The 18,982-nt window shown below is 34.7% G+C and overlaps 5 protein-coding genes across 5 annotated transcripts; 2 read left to right on the top strand and 3 right to left on the bottom strand.

Moving 5' to 3' along the window:
• Positions 506-1,427, top strand: LOC104785681 (heme-binding-like protein At3g10130, chloroplastic). Its single transcript, XM_010510941.2, has one exon. It carries the CDS (start codon positions 557-559, stop codon positions 1,304-1,306), a length of 750 nt encoding a protein of 249 aa, XP_010509243.1. The 5' UTR covers positions 506-556; the 3' UTR covers positions 1,307-1,427.
• On the bottom strand, positions 1,440-2,913 carry LOC104785680 (protein transport protein yos1). Its single transcript, XM_010510940.2, has 3 exons — positions 2,810-2,913; positions 2,384-2,428; positions 1,440-1,778 (listed from the first exon to the last, which is right to left on the bottom strand). Exon 3 carries the CDS (start codon positions 1,769-1,771, stop codon positions 1,535-1,537), a length of 237 nt encoding a protein of 78 aa, XP_010509242.2. The 5' UTR covers positions 1,772-1,778; positions 2,384-2,428; positions 2,810-2,913; the 3' UTR covers positions 1,440-1,534.
• LOC104785679 (uncharacterized protein At1g04910-like) lies at positions 3,208-6,894 on the bottom strand. Its single transcript, XM_010510939.2, has 8 exons — positions 6,029-6,894; positions 5,163-5,235; positions 5,011-5,081; positions 4,831-4,919; positions 4,610-4,742; positions 4,292-4,524; positions 3,728-4,204; positions 3,208-3,644 (listed from the first exon to the last, which is right to left on the bottom strand). Exons 1-8 carry the CDS (start codon positions 6,620-6,622, stop codon positions 3,395-3,397), a joined length of 1,920 nt encoding a protein of 639 aa, XP_010509241.1. The 5' UTR covers positions 6,623-6,894; the 3' UTR covers positions 3,208-3,394.
• On the top strand, positions 14,007-16,523 carry LOC104785678 (ribosome biogenesis regulatory protein homolog). The gene is made up of 8 exons (XM_010510937.2): positions 14,007-14,208; positions 14,668-14,818; positions 14,897-14,948; positions 15,082-15,210; positions 15,366-15,483; positions 15,763-15,946; positions 16,045-16,158; positions 16,265-16,523. Exons 1-8 carry the CDS (start codon positions 14,108-14,110, stop codon positions 16,388-16,390), a joined length of 975 nt encoding a protein of 324 aa, XP_010509239.1. The 5' UTR covers positions 14,007-14,107; the 3' UTR covers positions 16,391-16,523.
• Positions 16,569-18,813, bottom strand: LOC104785677 (protein SSUH2 homolog). The gene is made up of 7 exons (XM_010510936.1): positions 18,656-18,813; positions 18,371-18,562; positions 18,069-18,120; positions 17,635-17,966; positions 17,408-17,549; positions 17,190-17,315; positions 16,569-17,108 (listed from the first exon to the last, which is right to left on the bottom strand). The coding sequence occupies exons 1-7, from the start codon at positions 18,675-18,677 to the stop codon at positions 16,724-16,726; spliced, it is 1,251 nt and encodes a 416-aa protein (XP_010509238.1). The 5' UTR covers positions 18,678-18,813; the 3' UTR covers positions 16,569-16,723.

The raw sequence follows: 18,982 nt of genomic DNA, 5'->3' as shown, positions 1-18,982 counted from the left end.
ATATAAAACTAAGATCGAACTAGATAAAATCTACCACAACTAGCTTAATCAGAGACGAACGAAAGAATCGGTCAAAATCGCCGTACGAATTTTCTCAGATTCAACCCATTAGGTCGCGAAATATATTTATATATAAGACGCCGAGAAAAAGGGAACCCTACCCTTCTGTTTGGTAACAGATATATTATTAATCCTTAAATATGGAAAGGATACGCTAAACATACGTGCTGTTCTCAAAAAACATACGTGCCGTTTTTAAAATCCACCGAGTACAGTATAATAGTCTCTCAGCTTTGTCGTGGAACCACAACCTCCACGTAACGAATGAATGCTCTGAACTCTGAACCACACAACACAGAAACGTGTCAAACTACTTCTGTAAATTTGTAGTCATAACGCAAGTTAGTAAAACCATCATGACGCGTCTCTGATTATTCAACCCAAATGCCAAAAAAATATGATTTGAGTTATATCAAAAGAAAAAATTGTATCTTCTTCTATAAGTAAACTACTAAACTGAAATATTTTATACTATACACAAAACCTTATCAGATAAATGCTAACCACACGTTTGCGTTTAGTAACCGAAAGAACAAAACTGATAAATACTTCTTCTCCTATGGGAATAGTTTTTGGTAAAACTTACATAATGGGTATGGTTTTTGGTAAAATCGTTGTCGAGACTCCAAAATACACGGTTACTAAATCCGGCGACGGTTACGAGATCCGTGAATATCCACCGGCGGTTGCGGCTGAGGTTACATACGATGCGTCGGAGTTTAAAGGTGATAAAGACGGAGGCTTTCAGGTTTTGGCCAAGTACATAGGCGTGTTTGGCAAACCGGAGAACGAGAAGCCGGAGACGATTGCTATGACTGCTCCGGTGATCACGAAAGAAGGTGAGAAGATTGCTATGACTGCTCCTGTGATCACGAAAGAGAGTGAGAAGATTGAGATGACTTCTCCGGTTGTGACTAAGGAGGAAGGTGATGGACATGGAGGAGGGAAGAAGAAGATGGTTACGATGCAGTTTTTGTTGCCGTCTAAGTACACGAAGGCGGAGGAGGCGCCGCGTCCGACGGATGAGAGGGTTGTGATTAGGGAGGAAGGTGGGAGGAAGTACGGTGTTGTTAAGTTCAGTGGTACTACGTCGGAGAGTGTGGTGAGTGAGAAGGTGAAGAAGCTTACGAGTGATCTTGAGAAAGATGGGTTTAAGATCACAGGAGATTTCATTCTTGCTAGGTATAATCCTCCATGGACGTTACCACCGTTCAGGACCAATGAGGTCATGATTCCTGTTGAATGAAATGATCCAAAGTGTTGAGCTTTTAGTCTCAAAGAAGTTGTTGTTTCACTTTGTGTGTTTGTAGTTGAAAGAAGCATACCAATAATGTATACAATGTAACCATTTGGTTTTAAATTTTCCTTTAGAATGAGTGAATCAAACAAGAAACTGCTTAATCTTTAGCAAGGGACAAGAACAAGAAATGTTGTGGATTGAAAAAAATTATTCAAAAAAGGGGTTTTGATCATATTAACCGGAGAAAAGCTTAAAGACAATGACAATTAAGTTAAAGAGCATGAGAGGAAGCCTCATGTAATGGCAGGCGTGGATGAGACCAATGATTTGGCCTTTGAGAGAGTTTCTTTTGCCTGTTTGGTGGAGCTCTGCAAGTGTCCATCCTTTGGGAGCTAGAAAACGGTCTTCGTTGAGGATAGCCAGTGCGTTTGCGAATAGTAGCAATCCTTCCATCAGTGTCCAGAAGCCCATGATTATTCTGTGGAAATGATTGAAAACAATCAGAAACTATGCATACATAATGAGCAACTGCAGTGATTTTGAATATATGGTGTTCTGAAAGATACAGAAAACTCTTAAGAGCCTTTGTATCTTAACCATTTTAGAAGAAAGCCACGAATGTAGCAAAGGCAAAATCTTTGAATCTACCACATTAATAATGAACAAGAACCAATAGCAATACTACTACTACTATAAAGCTCAACAGTGATCTCGGCAGGTCCTAGTTTTCATTGTTTGGTATCTTGAAATCTAAAACTGTGTTTCTAGTGTTCCAATGTTGTCTAACGATTGCGCCCATTACCATCATACCAACTACCAAGTAACACAATCCTCAAGAGGGAAGTAGAATCACATAAAGCAACTACAAAATAGCAAGAAAACTAAGAACACTTGACATGGTTCTCTCATGGGAATAGGTTAAACATTGTGAAACCTATAACTAAAAAAAACTGGATCATCATTTTTAATAGCTGAATCAAGCGAGATTGGAGACGTCATATCTAATACTTAGACTAAGGGAATTGTAAAAACAACGCAACAAGAGGCTAAGACAGATAATACTTTGTGAGAGCAAATGCATACCCGAGTTAAGGAAACAAGATGTTTAGCTCCTGAACCTAAAAATATCTGCAGAAACGGATAAAAACAGATTCCAATAAACATCAGTCTAAGTCCTGGATTCACTTAATTTAAAGACAAATGATATTAGATGCAGAGTCATCCAAATCCTGTTCTAGATAGAGAGAGAGGCTCACACACAATCGTAAGTATAATTTTCCATCGAAAGATCCAAGATTTCTAATAAATTCAATCAAACTGATCGATTGATCGATCACCACTAAAGATATAAACCCCAAATCTAGCAATTAGCTTTAAATTTCAAACCCAAAAAAAAAGATCGAGTTTTTTTCCACCAAATCACCCGTTGAAAGGCTCAAACGCTATAAAATGAGCAGTTGAAGAGACAGAGAGAGAAGTAGAGGAAGAAGGAGGAAAGAGATTACTTACAGTTACAGGTGAGATGAGAATCGAATTGGAGATATCTTGATGAAGAGACGACGATGCTTGCGATCTATTTTGTTTTTCACATCCTTCTAACTTGAACCAACTCTCAACGACGAAAAAAAAAACAGAACCGGGTTTACCCGGTTCGACTCTATTCGGGTCAGAACCCGACCACATGCCTTCAGTAAAAAGAACCAAGTTTTTAAAATAGTCCTATTGACTCTTTTACATATGATTGATCAAGAAAGCTCTGAAAAATCTTCTTATAACAACAATGAGATGAAAGAATACTGATTTACACAAATCATGCTCCTTTTTTGAAAGGAACAATCAAAAATCTCCATTGGGATTTTTTTTACTTTTCTTTCGACTAATCAGCTGTTCTGAAGAGATACACAAAGTAAGAAACCAAAAATTGCTATATATCTTTGATGTTCCCTGTATGGTGTAATCAAATTCTACACATTTTGTAAAGTATCTTCCAAGAATTTTGTCTTCTTCTTTTTTCCTATATTGTACAAGAAGGCTACAAAAAAAAGGTTTTGAATCAATATGTGTTTGTATTGTGTTTCACTGTGTCTTCTATCTTCAAGCACTCTTCTTCCATCTATCTGACTCTCCTGATGATTTCCACACTTGCTCAGGCTGAGACTTTTCACATATGCAATCTGGTTGTGGGTTTGCATAGAAGTTTTCTTCTAGCCTAGGGAATTCACCTGGAAGTCTTGCATAAGGAGCTCCTATCCTGCCATTATGTAATCTCTTCACCTCTGAAGAAAACTCATCCCAAGACATGATACCTTCGTCTAAATGATCTATCAGTCTCACAAAATTTAACCTGCCATTCACATTAGACTTCATATCAGTCAAAACGTTACAAAAAAAAGGCAATATTGCAAAAGGAATGATTATGATTCAAACCTGTCTGGATTGATAGTCTTCTTAAACCCTTCAAATCTCCGGTGCCCTTGTACAGCCTTAGCCATGTTCCCATCATATGTATATACAAAAACATCGCTTTCAAGTGCCACAATGTAATCCAACGCAGCCAGGCGATTCTGGTACGGTTTAAAGGGTTCTAACTCTTCTTCAGTTGCTAAAGTTGAATGAGCAAAGACGTTTGGGTACTCTTCTCTGAAAGCATCCATACTGTTTCCTCCATAGATTTCACCAGCAACTATGTACACATTCGTTGAGGATGGATATCCCATTGCCTTCAGAAATATGGCTGCTTCTCTAGGAGACATCGGGCAACCGCCTTGGATCCGTCTCTCTCTGCTGTCAATCTCTTTCTCCTTCCAATGTTTAACATTGTACCTCATGATTCTCAGCTCTTCAGCTTCTCCAGCTGTGAGGTTGTGGCTGCAGCCTGTAAAGGCAAGCATATCTTTCTCGTATCTGCATTTCAAGTTCTCGTTTTTTAACCACTCCGTGTCAAAAAAAAATGAAACTGAGGGATGCAAAAAGAAAGAAACATCACAGTACCTTAAGTGCAAAGCAATGAAAGGCTCACTGTTGTTTCGTAACCGGTTAACCAAAACTTTCCCTAAATCCTCAATCTCTCTGGAGTACCCTAATGCTTGGTAATTGGCAAGGCATCTCAGCCGTTGGATTGATGGTGGTAAGCCATTGTTGGCCAAGCGTGAATCAGTGTGTGTGAACTTTATCACCTTATGTTTTTTCAAGAGCGGTAACATCTCGCTTCTGTAGTAACTAGCCTGCGTAATGCACAAAACTTTTAACCACACAAAAAGCCGCTAAAAACCCCGTTTATGGAAATGGTAGAAGAAGCAAAGCAGAGACCTTGGACCAAGAAACAGGAGCCTTGAGGAGAGGTCTCATGGCTGCATATCGTGGAGGTAAGTACTCGACAATGTCAACATCATCTTTCAATACGTTCATGAAGTGTCTCCAATCAAAAATATCTTTGAAAGTACTGCAAATCACAAAGAATTAACTCTTCAAAATTCTACTTCTTTTTCTTGGAGAATATATTTGTTGTGTAGGAGTAAATAAGATAAAACCTTGGATCAGTCCAGAAAGATTCATGGTCAAGGAGAGGAAGAACAAGAGTCGCATTCATAATCTTTGCTACAGCAACCATGTCACATATCTGCATTTCATATGAAAAAAAAAAACAAGATAAGAAACAACAGAGATCAAATCTCTGTAAAACACACTTTTCACATGAACTCTCCACTCACCCCAGTTCTCATCTGATTCAATCCGCCATTCGAGTGTACTAAAAGATAGCCGTTGGTTTTCCTACGCAGCCCTGAAATCAAAACACAAATTTTCAGAAAACTAGAACGCTATTGGTTTAAAAAATCAGGAAATGCAAGTTAACTGGCTTTACTTGAACGGTTCTTTGGACGTGACACACACTGGTGAAAGTTTCCGCTTTCAGGTTTCTGCCATATTTCCGGAATCTGTAAAATTGCCAAATCAGCGGACAATCAAGTCAAAACATAGATATGAGTGTGGCTTTCATACGTTGCAGAAACAACCAAAGGTAATAAATCTAGAGTCAAAGTTATAAAATTTCAATCATCCCAACAACATTAAAGATCTTTCCTTTTTAGTATTCACCATCCACCAGATTTGACACAAAGAACAAAATCTCAGGCCTTTTTTTTAGATTATATTCAATAATGCATTCCAGCAACACATAGTCGATGGTCAATGGGAAACTGTAGAAAGTGGTAATCCATACGACCATACCAAACTAAAAGGCTGCTCATTTTGACTAATTCCTCGTCAAATTCATTATTAACGAATCTCAGATTCTATGCAAAAAAACGAATTTTGATTGGTATAAGCTAATATGATTATGATTTGTTTTAGTTTAATCTATCATCAGTGACGCAATCATTAGAGATTTTCTGAGAATTCCACGTTGTAATCCTACCCCACTTTTTATTAGAAATTTTCCCGAGAAAAAGACAGAAAACAAAAAAAAAACAAAGCGCCAATTTCCGTTAAAAATCCAATCTTTGACCCCCAAACAAAAACTCTTCAACGAAATTAGAAAAACTGAGGAAAAAATTAGCAACAAAACGCTTTCTGGGTTTTGATCAGAAAGCTCAAAACTTTCTTCTCATCTAATTTTCTCGGGAAAATCAAAATCAAAAACAGAGCATCTGAAATGCGTAAAGCTTAAAGTTTTGATTTTTTTTTCTCGGGGAAATGAATTTTGCAAAATGCAAGGAATATATAACTTACGGGAAGCTTTTCAACGACGACGTTCTCCGTCATTGCACGTTGAGCCATTGACCAATCTTCGTGTAACGCACGTACGACGACGAGCTCATTCAAATCTCTCCGGTGCGCGTGGTCAACGACGCGCCCACTCATGAGAGAAACTCTAAGGAAGAGAGAAGCGACGACGAGGATCATGAGAAGACCCAAGATCCGACGACCCATGTTTCTCCCTGAACAAAAGAACCAACCTTGACCAACCACAGCCGTTGATCCGCCACCGTCGCATAGAAACGGTAACCGCAGTTTACGTAGGAGAAGGTACCGAATCGTCGGATGATGATGATGGTAGTGATGATAATCGTGGTGGTAGTGGGATCCGCTAGAGGAGGAACCAATTGAGGAAGGTGATGAACACGCGCCGCCTTGTAAACCGGATTCTCCGTCGTCTAAATCAGGGGAGACGGAGATGTTGACAGTGTTGTTGTTGCAGTAATCGGAGGAAATGGAGGGTCGTTCGGAGGTGGTTTCTAAGGAATCTCCGACACGGCGGCGTGTGGTGGTTGTAGGGGCAATGATTGGTGCAACGGCCAAAGGGCTTGCACCGGCCGCCGACATATCGCCGCCTGAGAAAGCAAAATCAATCTCCGAGAAAGCGCCAAATTGAAAAAAGGATTGATTTTTTTTTTTTTTTGAAGAGAGAGAGAGAGAAAAAAGATGGTTTTTTTTGTTTTTGTTTGTTTGTTTAATAAGTTCGTTGGTGTGTTATTTTGATTTTTAGGAGGGGTGTTAGTAGTGGTTGGGCATGTTATGGTTTTATTTTGGGGTTTCTGTATTAGCCACCGTGAGATTCGGCTATAAGCTGTGAGAGGTGTCTAAACTTTTTTTTTTTCTTCTAATCTCTCTGTTTTGGTGAGTTTGTGTATTTATATACATAGTTTAGATTTATGTTATGTATGTATGTGTGTGTGTGGACCTTTTGCTAATCATTTATTTTTTTGGTTGATTTTACATTCTTTTTTAGTTATGTTGTGGGTAATTTCCCAAATGCGAACTTCTTATTTTGATTAGTCTTATAAGATCAACTTTAATAACATAGTTATGGCATAAACCTAAACAATGTAAGTAAAAATTTATTGTGAAAATAATATGTATTTTTAGTTGTTTATTTATGACAAGTGGTTAAGAATTTATTTTTATGTAAAAAATAAAAAAAATGTAATGTAAGAAAAGAATTGTTTACTAATATTTAAAGCCTTTTCAAAAAATATTTAGGGGGGTGTGTATTCAAATTGACATTTAAAGTGATTTGTGTAAAATTTAAAAAGTCTACTAAAATCCACTGTTATTAAACTGATGATTTAAAAAATTACTTTAAAATCTAGTGTTATTCAAAACAGTTGGATTTGGATTTTAATGATTTATAGGGATTCTGGAAGATTTGTTTAGTTAAAAATACATAAATCCAAATCTCATGTTTTAGGTGGGATTTTAAATTTTTTTACAATAAATCATATCAAATTCCGTAAAATCATCAAAATCATTTAAAATCTCATGAAAACTCAAATCACTCGAAATATTATAGTATCGAATACACCCTCTAACAATATTTTTAATATACTATCAATATTTCTATGTTTCTTATCAAATACAACTTAAGGTATATTAAAATTCATTAAAAATATAAGTGTATATTGGTAAAGTAGTATTACATTTCTGCAAAATATATACAACCACACAACTTAAAATAGTAATTTTATCATGTGATATTTTATTATGCATTTTTTAATACTACCAAAATGTCATTTTGGGATTATGTTATGTTTACTAATGGAAGTCTAAGTATAGAGAAAACACTATAAACTACATGTTGCAGAAATAGTTGTTTACAAATTCTATTACACAATGCTTCTCGACGAAAAAGTCGGACGCTAATATATTTTTTGCTGTAAGATTAGGCCTTACTAGATTTTAATCCGCGGTACACCGCGGGACTATATTTTTAAAAATAAAGGATAAATATAAATGTTTAGTAAACTAAATATATATATATATATGACTAATGTTTTGTAAATTTTAAATGTATATCCCTTATATCTATATATTATTTAGGTTTACCGGTTTAAAAATTTAGGTTTACAAATTTAAATTGTTAAATTCAGAATATAATCTGTGATACAACATAGTACTGCTTGTTTATTTTACATAACCGTAATTTAATAAACTCAATTAGATATGCCTAATATTCTAAGTCGATGGTTTAAACAAAACAATGAACTGATGATTTACTAACAATTAATTATATAATTTTCAATTTTATTAATACACAAACTCATCCCGCTACATACCCAAACACAATTTTTCTTCCTTGCTTAAATAAAACATGCATGTTTTTCAAAATCCAAATAACGAAAAAATGCAAAAAAATATAGTTACATTAATTTTATGTATTTTATGATGATTTAAAGCAAGTAAACTAAATAATCAAACAAAGATGATAGGAAAATCATAATTTTAATTAAAAAAATATATTTTATATTTCAAACAAAATCTTTTAATTGTGTTTGGTTATAAGGATAGTAAAGAATTAATTGAAGATATTGTAATTAATTTAATTAGATATTGTAATTAGTCATTGATTGATTATTGAGATATTTTAGGAAATTTTGTTTAGCCCAAAATATTGGTTTTAAATTTTAATTTAAAGTTTAATGATAATGGCATTCCTTGTAAATAAGTATCAACTCTAGGATTTATTTGCTAAATGTCTCCAAAAATGTATATATAGATTTATCGGGGGTTCAGGGAAGAGCTCTTAGTCTTTTGTTAAAAAAAAATTAATCAGAAATGAAGAAAAATGGTAAGATCTCCCCTTATATAAGAGACTGAATCTTGGTTTAAGGGGCGGTACGTGTCACCATTCAGTTGGTTGAAAGAATAATACAAAAAGGAAAAAAAAAAACATTTCCCCTTCGATTTTTTTCTTTTTTCCTCTCTTTCACTCTCGCTCTTGCGCTCTCTCTCTCTCTCGGTAGCGATTGAATCTGGATTCGTGAGGATGCAAGAGAGGCGATTTGAATTATGTTTCAGTGGCATAATAATATATCTGACTCTTGTGACTCTTGTTGTAATATGTATTAATGTTTTATTATGTTTTGTATGTTTGAAAATTAATAAAAATGAAATATTTTTTTTTTATTTTTATAAAATCTTAAATATTTACACATTTATACCACTTCTATTCTATTTAAAATTTTAAAATTTTAAAAAACAATATTTTCAAAAATAAGAAACAATATTTTCAAAAATAAGAGACCCAAAATAAGAACCTACCAATAAAAGAGAAAATTTTATCTAAGAGATNAAAAATTTTATCTAAAAGATCATAGGTTCTTATATTCCAAACAGTACACAATTAATTAATAAAAAAAAATTTAAGAACTCCCCTTATATGAACCTCCCAATAAACTTGCTCTTAGATTTATCTTCCACTTTTTCGAGTTTCTTTATATTTAGATGCTCCAAATCCTTCATAATCCAAAAATGAATCTTTTATGTTTGGCCTCCAAATCCGCATATGTTAATTTTAGCGTCCGTGATGGTTTCTTCAACATTTTATATAGATAAAGCCAGCGACAGATGAGTTTTGAGATAGGAACCCCTGAATATATTATCATAGATCACCATTGTCACGAACGATGTAATAACAAAAACCTCGATCGGGTTGAAGTGGTCAAATGATATCTTATATTTGTCTCTTCTTAATTCACCATAGACAATAATAAACAATAGTTCAATCGGACCTTTTTTCGGGTAAAGAGACCACGCAGAAAAGGTTATTGGCCGGAGATGGAAGAGAGTGCTATCTCCTTCAAGATCTTTGCATGAAACAAATTGTCCATAAGATCGCATAGAGAAATATGTTTTGCTTTTTTTTATTTTAAAATACGTTTTGAAACAAGAGACTAGACGTAAATTTGTTCCTTTTCTTGAGTTTGTAAAGTGTAAACTCTTATATATTGGCAGACCTCATGAGGACAATTTCACTATACATATACAATCACCCTTTATTTTATAATTACATGCAAACTTATCAATATTTTAAGAATGAACAAAACTTTATAATATACCCTCTTAATTAAAAGTATATAGTTATAACCTATCCCACAACAAGAATGGTTCATACCCGATCCACTAACTCACCCCACACCCCTACATGTGCCACGCCACACATGTCGTTCGTTTACCCTTAATTATTATTATTATGATTTTTTAATTTGGAAAAATGAACAATCCAACTTAGTTGCTATCACTACATGTTTTAAAAAGCATTATCTTTTCCTTTAAATGTTTCAGGTTTAGCTATTTTTTTTACACAAGAAAATGAAAAACGTACAATTAACATTTGATTAAGATGTTATCATGTGGGGCAAACCTTAGATTTGCAGCCAATATAAATGGACACGTACATCATCAGCCTCCTATCTCTTGCTACCACGTGTATACATTCCAAACACTTTGCGGATCTCAAGCCGGTCGGCAAAAGCACCAGCGTGAAATTCGTCATTCTGCATCTTCTTCGTGCCTTTGATGGCCGTTCGATCCGAATCAGACGGCCAATACACGATCTCTCTCGATCCAAACATGTGAACTTGTCATTTGCGTAAGTCAAATACCAAAATCATTTTGTATATCTTTGGGACGAGGTATATACAAAATATATTGTGTTGTGCTAGAAAAATTAAAAATCAATACTTGTATTCTATGAATATTGTCGTATGTAAACAGATTTTGGATGTAAATGAATGTACGTATATTAATGGAAAAATGTTTGCCAGCTACGCCAAGTATTGGCCAACACATAGCCACACATACAAACAATATAAATGTTTTGTTAGCTACATGAACTATTGTCATTACATAAGGACATGCATAAACAAACATGAGTTATGTATACAACACCATAACCATCTAATTCCGATGATTTGTTTGCCGGAATCCGGTGTTGACCGGTATTGACCGGCGTTGACCAATGTTGACCGGTGTTGACCAAAAAATTTTATTTATTTTTTTTACAAAAAACAAAAGTTTAAAAAAATTACATAACTTTACTAAAAAATTATATAATAAATTTTTACTACAAAATAATACAACAAATATACATTTTCCTTTTATAAATTCAAAATTTGGTTTTTAATTTTATACCATATCATTTGTATACCCTATTATATTTTATTATGTAGCATGCTATTAAATATTTTTATATAACAAGTATATAAAAATAATGGTAAATCAAAGTTAAATATATAGCAAGGTGCAATATACTTTGACAAAAAAAAACAAATTAGACTCAATTATAAAAAGTCTATGAACATTTTTAAGCCAAAAGATTTTAAGAAAAAATTATATGTCTCATCATTTGTTATATATCATATTATATTTGTTATATAAAAGGAAATTTTTGTATATAACAAAATTTTACTACAAAGTATTATAACAAATATACATTTTCCTTTTGTATATAACAAATATAATATGGTACATAACAAATATACATTTCCCTTTTGTATATAATAAATATAATATGGTATAAATTTTAAAACTAACTTTTGAATTTACAAAAGGAAAATGTATATATGTTATACTATTTTGTAGTAAAATTTTATTATATAATCTTTTAGTAAAGTTATGTAATTATTTTGTTGATTTTTGTTGTTTATGAAAAAAAAAAATTGGGCAACGCCGGTCAATATCGGTCAACACCGGTCAATACCGGTCAACACCAAATTCCGGCAAAGAAAGTATTAGAATTAGATGGTTATGGTGTTGTACACATAACTCATGTTTGTTTATGCATGTCCGTATGTAATGACAATAATTCGTGTAGTTAATAAAACATTTATATTGTTTGTATGTGTGGCAATGTGTTGGCATATACTTGACGTAGCTGTCAATCATTTTTCCTATTCCTATATTAATTGTAGATCAATGATATACGTTTTGTTTATCTTTTAGAACTTGATGACCTATGTTAAGATAAAATTGCTTTTATAACAAGATTTCGTTTGTGAATTAACCAATCATATAGAAACGGTAGAATTGTGTTTCTTAAGGCTAAAATGCAACTAGAAGATTTTGGTTTTATATGGAAATCTCTTATTTGTGGATGATGTATGCGTTTTTTTTTTTAAATTGTTTCTTAAGAAGTATTTTTAAAAACTAGTTTGGTGATTTAGTTAGTTCTTTCTTGAAGAAAGGAAAGAACTATTGGAGTATATAATGATATAAAAACTATTGGAGTATATAATGATATGCACCATTCTTCTTTCAAAGAAAGAAGTGAAGAGAGCAAGAATAATTTTGTTAAAATGAACATAAAATTCAAATGTATGTTCATGCTGCATTGAAATGATTTATTTTGGGAAGTGATCGTTGCAGGTGAAGAGAGAACATAACGAAGACATAAGCACGCAAAATTCGGTGTGATTAGCTGGATAGGAGCATTGCTTTACTTCTTTTGTACCTTCGGTCATGTTCTTGTATATAATCAAGATTTTCGTAGAAGCTAAATTTTCACATGCATCTGTTCTTCTGAAAAGTTGAATCAAATCATCTCTAATTGTAGTTGGAAATTAATGGAATATATGAAAGAAACAACTATACTCGCTATAATATACAAATAAAATTCGTATCAACTATTTTATTTCCTCTGGTTAAAACTCAGTTAAGTTAGTTTTTTTTGGATTTGCATAATGTAAAGATGTTCGTATCAACTATTTACTCTTTTTTTCTCTCATTATTAAATACTGACTTTAGTCTAATAAATCTTCATATATATAAGAAACACATATGTGATATACTGATATGTGGAAGTCGAACCATAGGTTCAGTCATTACCTTCTTAACAAGTTGGTCCCCTTGATTAAGTCATGATCAAGACGATTGTCTACTCTATTGTCTTTTTTTAGCTATCTTTTGGATAAACATTATTTACAAGACATAATTACAAAATTTTCAAGTGAACCAAATACCTTTTATTCAAAAGACTAAAGTCTTAGGTCTCGACCTCAAACCTTAATTTACTTTGTTGGGCCGTCGTTCCATGTTCGAACATCTTTACATTATGTTCTCAGTTAAGTTAGTTTTTTTTGGATTTTCATGACTATAGCATTAGTCCATGGCTATCATTCTTTATTCACTATGGTATATGAAGCTAAAACGAAAGAAAAACCTAAATCGAAGTGGGATTCTTAACAAGGTATTAACATTATCATGGTGATGAGAATTAAACCAAACAAAAGTTTCGGACCGGGTAAAAATTAGTAACAATTTTGAAATTTCCTAATCTACGATAAAATATTTATGTTAGTTTTACGGTAACACATAACAATGTTAATTATTAAATAACACACGATTATGTGTGACCTGTTTTAGAAATCGGTAGGCACTAGTCGGACGGTCGGGGTGGGTCTAGCGCGTAGCGAAAAAATCGGAGATTAAACGGGGATTAATCGGGGACTAGTTTTAGGGTAATTTTATTAAATAAATAAATAAATAAATAAAATATATAATATTTAATATATGTATTTTATACATTAGTTATTGTAAAACATCATAAACTTTTAATTTAAATATCTAAATAACAAAAAAAATACATATTTGATTTATATTTGGTTCTAAAAATAATCATTATATACAAAATTAAGCGGGAAGTAATTGGATTAGACATATTATAATCGAATTAGATAGATATAATTAGATAATCGATGCTAGACGGGGATTAGTGATTAATTGAGGTGGAGAGGGTGTACCTAGCGATTTTGCGGCGCGTAATCGGTGCTAGGCGGGAATTTTTAAAACAGACTGAAATTTTTTAAAATCTAGTACTTAAATGTTAAATTTTGAAAGTTGAATATATTTTTGAATGTTTAGGGTAAGAAAAGGATTTAATTGCAAATTTCCGTTATTTAAGTTGGAGAGAGAGAGAGAGAGAGAGGAAGGTTTTAAAACTCAAAATATCGCAAAACCCTAAAAAACAGTTTGGGATTTTTCTTTGCCTCCCTCCCCACTCTCAATTCCAAAACACAGCGCCGGAGAAAAGACATGGAGACGGAGACGGAGACAGACCAAATATACCATATCGATGTCGGAAATCTCCTAGGTTTCAATCCGAATCATCGTTTCCCTTCTGCTCCTTCTTCAAGGTTCGTCCTTTCTCGTCCTATCTATCTCCCTGAACCTTTGTGTTAAGCTTTTTAACGGCGACGGCGGCGGCGGCTCGATATATATACATATATATACATATTTTTGTATTGATTAGTTGATTGAAGGTGGGTTTAGCTTCATACTAACGATTACTGAATTAGAGAAGTAAAAGATAACATTTTTCATAGAAAAGCTTTGATTTTTCATAGACTCCTAAGGTCTCTTTATGTTCTGTTGAAGTCACCTTAAACCATGAGTTGTGTGTTGGCTGTTAATTTCAGCGGCCTCTCTCGGTGCTGTTAGTAGTTTTGGGAGTTAATCATCTTTCTGAGTTACAATCTTATCTAATTAAAACAATGCTGTGTCGCTATCACATAATATTGTTTTGAGTTGAGTTACTTGTTTCTGTTATTTTGTTGCTATCCTTAATGAGTGTTTGTTTCTTCGAATTATATTAGGGAGGAGCTTGTGAAGGAGTGCCTTGAGGAGGCCAGAAAACTTGTTCAGGCAATAGCTAACGCTCTTTTCAACTTTCCTTCAACTGAAACTAATGATGGTCCTATTGTCCAGTTGCCTCCTCCTACTACCAAACTTCCTAGAGAGAAACATGTAAGACCTTCTTTTTTTAGTTGTCACTATCAACAATGGATGTTGTACTTAAGTATGCTAACCTTATATTTTTTCCAGGTTCCAAGGCCTAAGCCTCCGACAAAGTGGGAAGAATTTGCGCTTAAGAAAGGTAAAAGCTATTTGAGAAATTGTCTTGAAGATTGCAAGCTTGAGATTTAGATTGGTTGACGACCTCTTTGTTCTATAGTTTGAAGTTACTGATGTTTATTTTGTTTGAAATTGTTCTTGGTTCTGTTTCTTAGGTATACAGAAGCGCAAGAAGGACAAAGTTGTCTGGGACGAACAAACTGATCAGTTCAAGCGTCGCCATGGGTACGACCGTGTTAACGATGATAATGATGTTCCCATTATTGAAGCAAAGGCAACAGATGGTAGGTGTTGAGGGAAAAATTATCTTATCTTTGTTGTTTTGGCACCTAGACTAATCTTGTTAGATACATTGTTGAAATCTAATTTCTTTGAGTGTGAATGCTTTATATGGAGTTGTATTTTCCTACTATTTATGAAAGCTTTTGGATAACTGCAGAACCAGGAGAAGATCCTTTTGCCAAGAGACTAGACGAGAAAAAGCAGAGAGTTGGAAAGCAACAAAAGAATAGACTTCAGAATTTAAAGGCAGCTGAAAAAGCTGGTGCTTTACCGAGGTAAAACACCTTCTTGATTGGTATATCGCAAATATTATCCTTGCCTGAGATAGTACACCAATATAGTTGCTAAACTTTAAGTTTTATCTGACGGAAACTCAATACTAGCTCCATATAGGATGTCTTTATGAGTTTAAGCCTGATTAGTTGCTTGTTTTGTTGTCCATGCATATCTTCAGTTTTATGGTTTGAGCTGTTCATTTTTATGCTCAACGTGGGGGTATCATACCACCTGTTTCATGGTTTTTGGATATCTAACTGGGTCAACAATCTTTGCAGCCATGTCCAACTTGCTGCAACATCATTACCCATATCAGGCACAAAATCTCAACCAAAGAAAATTGGAAAGGATGAACTTGGAGACGTTGCAGGTTTAGCCGCTACTTCAACCGCTAGTGGTGGAAAATTCGATAAAAAGTTACCTGGAGAAAAAGCTCCTAAGAAGCAGGGCAAACATCATAAGGTAAATCAGCAATACTCCTTTACTCAAGTTTTCGACATGTAATAGGGTAATACTAAATGACCATATCTGTTGATGATATTTGTGTGGGATATTTGCAGTATTTACCGGTTGTAGCAGGGCGCGGGGCTGTTAACCAAGAAAAAGAACAGACTAATAATGTACTTAGCAAGATAATCTCAAAGCATTCGCATGAGATCCTCAATGTCGGCAAGGTAAAACCAAAATACTTCTCAGCTCTCCTCTCTGGTTTTGATCTATTGCCTCTGATGTTTGTATGTGAAAAGATTGTGTTAATCTGTTGCATATAATTTGATTTAGGCGATAAACATGTACAACGTCAAGAAGGAGAAGAAGAAGTCAGGAAGGTCAGACAAGTCAGGACGATCAGACAAGTTGAAACCTAAGAAGGACATCACCAAGAAGCCTACCAACAAAGCCAAGTGAAGAGACTCTCCTATGTCTTATTTACTCTTCTTCTATTTGTCTTCATCTTCTATCACAAAACAAATTTTGAGTTGCTCCGTATCTGTTACAGTAATACTTTATCTTTACGTTTATTTCAATCTTATTGACTTCATTTTGCACCATAAAACAATCTTAAAGCTCACAAGGTCTAGAAATATACAGTAAAATTTTCACTTTGAAGCTCTCAATTTCCCCATCTAATTGTCTTTTGTCCACAATAATACACATACCACATTGACTCCTCTGTTTACAAGCATTCTCTCTTGTGTCTTTACATTCAAGAAGCCAAGAACAAAGATCAACTTTGTCTTTTCAAACCTTTAACCACTCAAGACAAGGACACAAACCCCAACAGAACCTTGCTGGGTAGTAATCTTTCAAGTATATCTCTTTACCAAAACCGATTATGTAAAAGCTGAATGCTTTCCCACGGTCTTCCATGGTGACACGAGTTACAGGTACAACAGATATGGTGTGTCTCTCGCATACCACATTAGCCGTTGGTGGAACTTCAGCTCTTAATGAGATAACCTCTGAGGAGAACCTGTTGAGGAAATATGAGTCTGCAAAATATGCTGGCGTGCACTGGTAAGCTTGTGTGTTGCAAAGCTGAACTCCTTCTGCTCTGTCAAATACTTCTTCTGGTACTGAACCAGCCCCTCTTGTTGCACTCACCTTTCGCTTCGACAGAGTCTTCCTGTCAAACCCCGAAAATAAAAATCAAATCTTACAATTGCTACACAAAGGTATATGTTCTTAAGAATTTTGTAAAACTTACCATCTCACAACTGCGATACTGCTTGTAAGAAGAGAACCAGTACTGTCACAAGTCTGACATTTGATTAACCCGCGAGATTGGCAAGTTGGACAAGGAAGCTTTCCCTTACCGCTGCACTCTGCGCATCTGTGGAGAAAAGAAGGTTTTCTATAAAATAGAGCCACAGTTTGCATATTGCAACCATCAAAATGAAACTTGAGTTCTTTATATGAACTTACATTGTGTCAGATCCATCTTTATGAGCAACCAAACCTCTTCCATAGCAAGCAGGACACTTCATCACCTGCTTCTCCTTGTAAAATCCCGGCTCTCCATCGGCATTGCATGTTGGACATACTACATCTCCTCTTCCTGTGCAACCTGTGGATGAATTATACCCAGCCTCATCAGTCTCTACAAGATTCAAATTGTCCTAATGGTAAATCATGGACATAAATATAGTTACTTTTGCACTTCTCAACAGTCTCAGAATTAGGAACCGGGACTTGAGTTTCTTTATACGGAACAAACAGAGTAGGAAACTGTGATCTCAGATCAAGTTCCCATAACCCTGGTTCAGCTCCACGTTTCTTTCCATTCAAATTTCCGCCACTGAAAGGTACTGTCTGTGTTAAAGCTTCCCTCTCCTCAATGAAAGTGTCAAGAGTTCCTACATAAACATTGCAGTCTTCGACAGAACGAATCTTCCATGTACGAGCAGGACGGCTTCCCCAACAACAACGATGGCCAATATGATCAATAAGCAGCTCCCTTATTTCAATCTCATCAAGAAACTGCCTGGAAAAATAAATTTACATAAGTTCAACACACGTTTAGCTAATGCTAGATGACAACAGCAATGAAGATCAAACGTAGGAACCATTTTATCACTAGACTTACCTCTGCAATTCATGACCTGCTCCAGATGCAGTTGGATAACCAATAGCTTGAGCTGTAGAACGCCAAGCATTATAAACAGAGCTAATGTAAATCAACTCTATGTCATCAGAATCATCAGAAAGACGAAAAATTGCAAGAACCACGAGAGAGAGGATGTGATTATTATAGTAAATGATGGAACTTTCACATTTGTGGATGATCAAAAATTCAAAATCAAAAGCCAGAGAAAACACAATCAACAAAAACTAAAGGCAGGGCAATACAAAATTTTGAAGGATCAGAGAAGATGGAAGGAGACTTACGAGTGGGTAATGAAACGGGGGTTTTTATAACAGGAGGGTAGAGAGAAGGAGGATCAGAAACAGCGGAAGCGGTACGGATTTCATCGACAGTGACGCCAGCTCCGGCGAAAGAAGGGTTACGAGCAGAGGAGCTGTTTCTCTGCAGGTACTGATACGAATCCCATCTATCGGATTCATTCGTTTTCTCTGATCCTAAAATGAGAATTTCGATAAGACAAAATTATGAATCAGAGAACTCAAAAGGAGATTTTACACAGAGGAGATGATAGTTTTCTTCTAAATTACCTGAAAGCAGAGGCTTATCCATGGATTACGATTTCTCCCTTGTATTCCAAGCAAACCAAATAAAGAGATAGAACTTAGAGATTTTTCTTAGAGAGTAAGAAAACCAATTCAATCTTCTTCTTCTCCGTGTGAGGAAAATTCATTACATTACAAGAAACAGAGAGAGAGAGAGAGAGAAGCGGGTTTTGTTGTCGGGTTTGGGTCGGATCAGATAAGGTCCGGGTAGAACCGGGTACTTAAATGCCACGTGTGAAGCCGTTGAAGATTTCACACCCACTTTTTTTGATGTTACTTGTTAAAGTACGTAAAGCTAAAGTTCAGAATTCA

The sequence above is a fragment of the Camelina sativa genome, chromosome 5 (genome assembly GCF_000633955.1).
Source record: "Camelina sativa cultivar DH55 chromosome 5, Cs, whole genome shotgun sequence".
Taxonomy (NCBI): Eukaryota; Viridiplantae; Streptophyta; class Magnoliopsida; order Brassicales; family Brassicaceae; genus Camelina; species Camelina sativa.
Note: the sequence above shows the minus strand (reverse complement) of the source record. Positions and strands in the feature narration are given on the sequence as shown.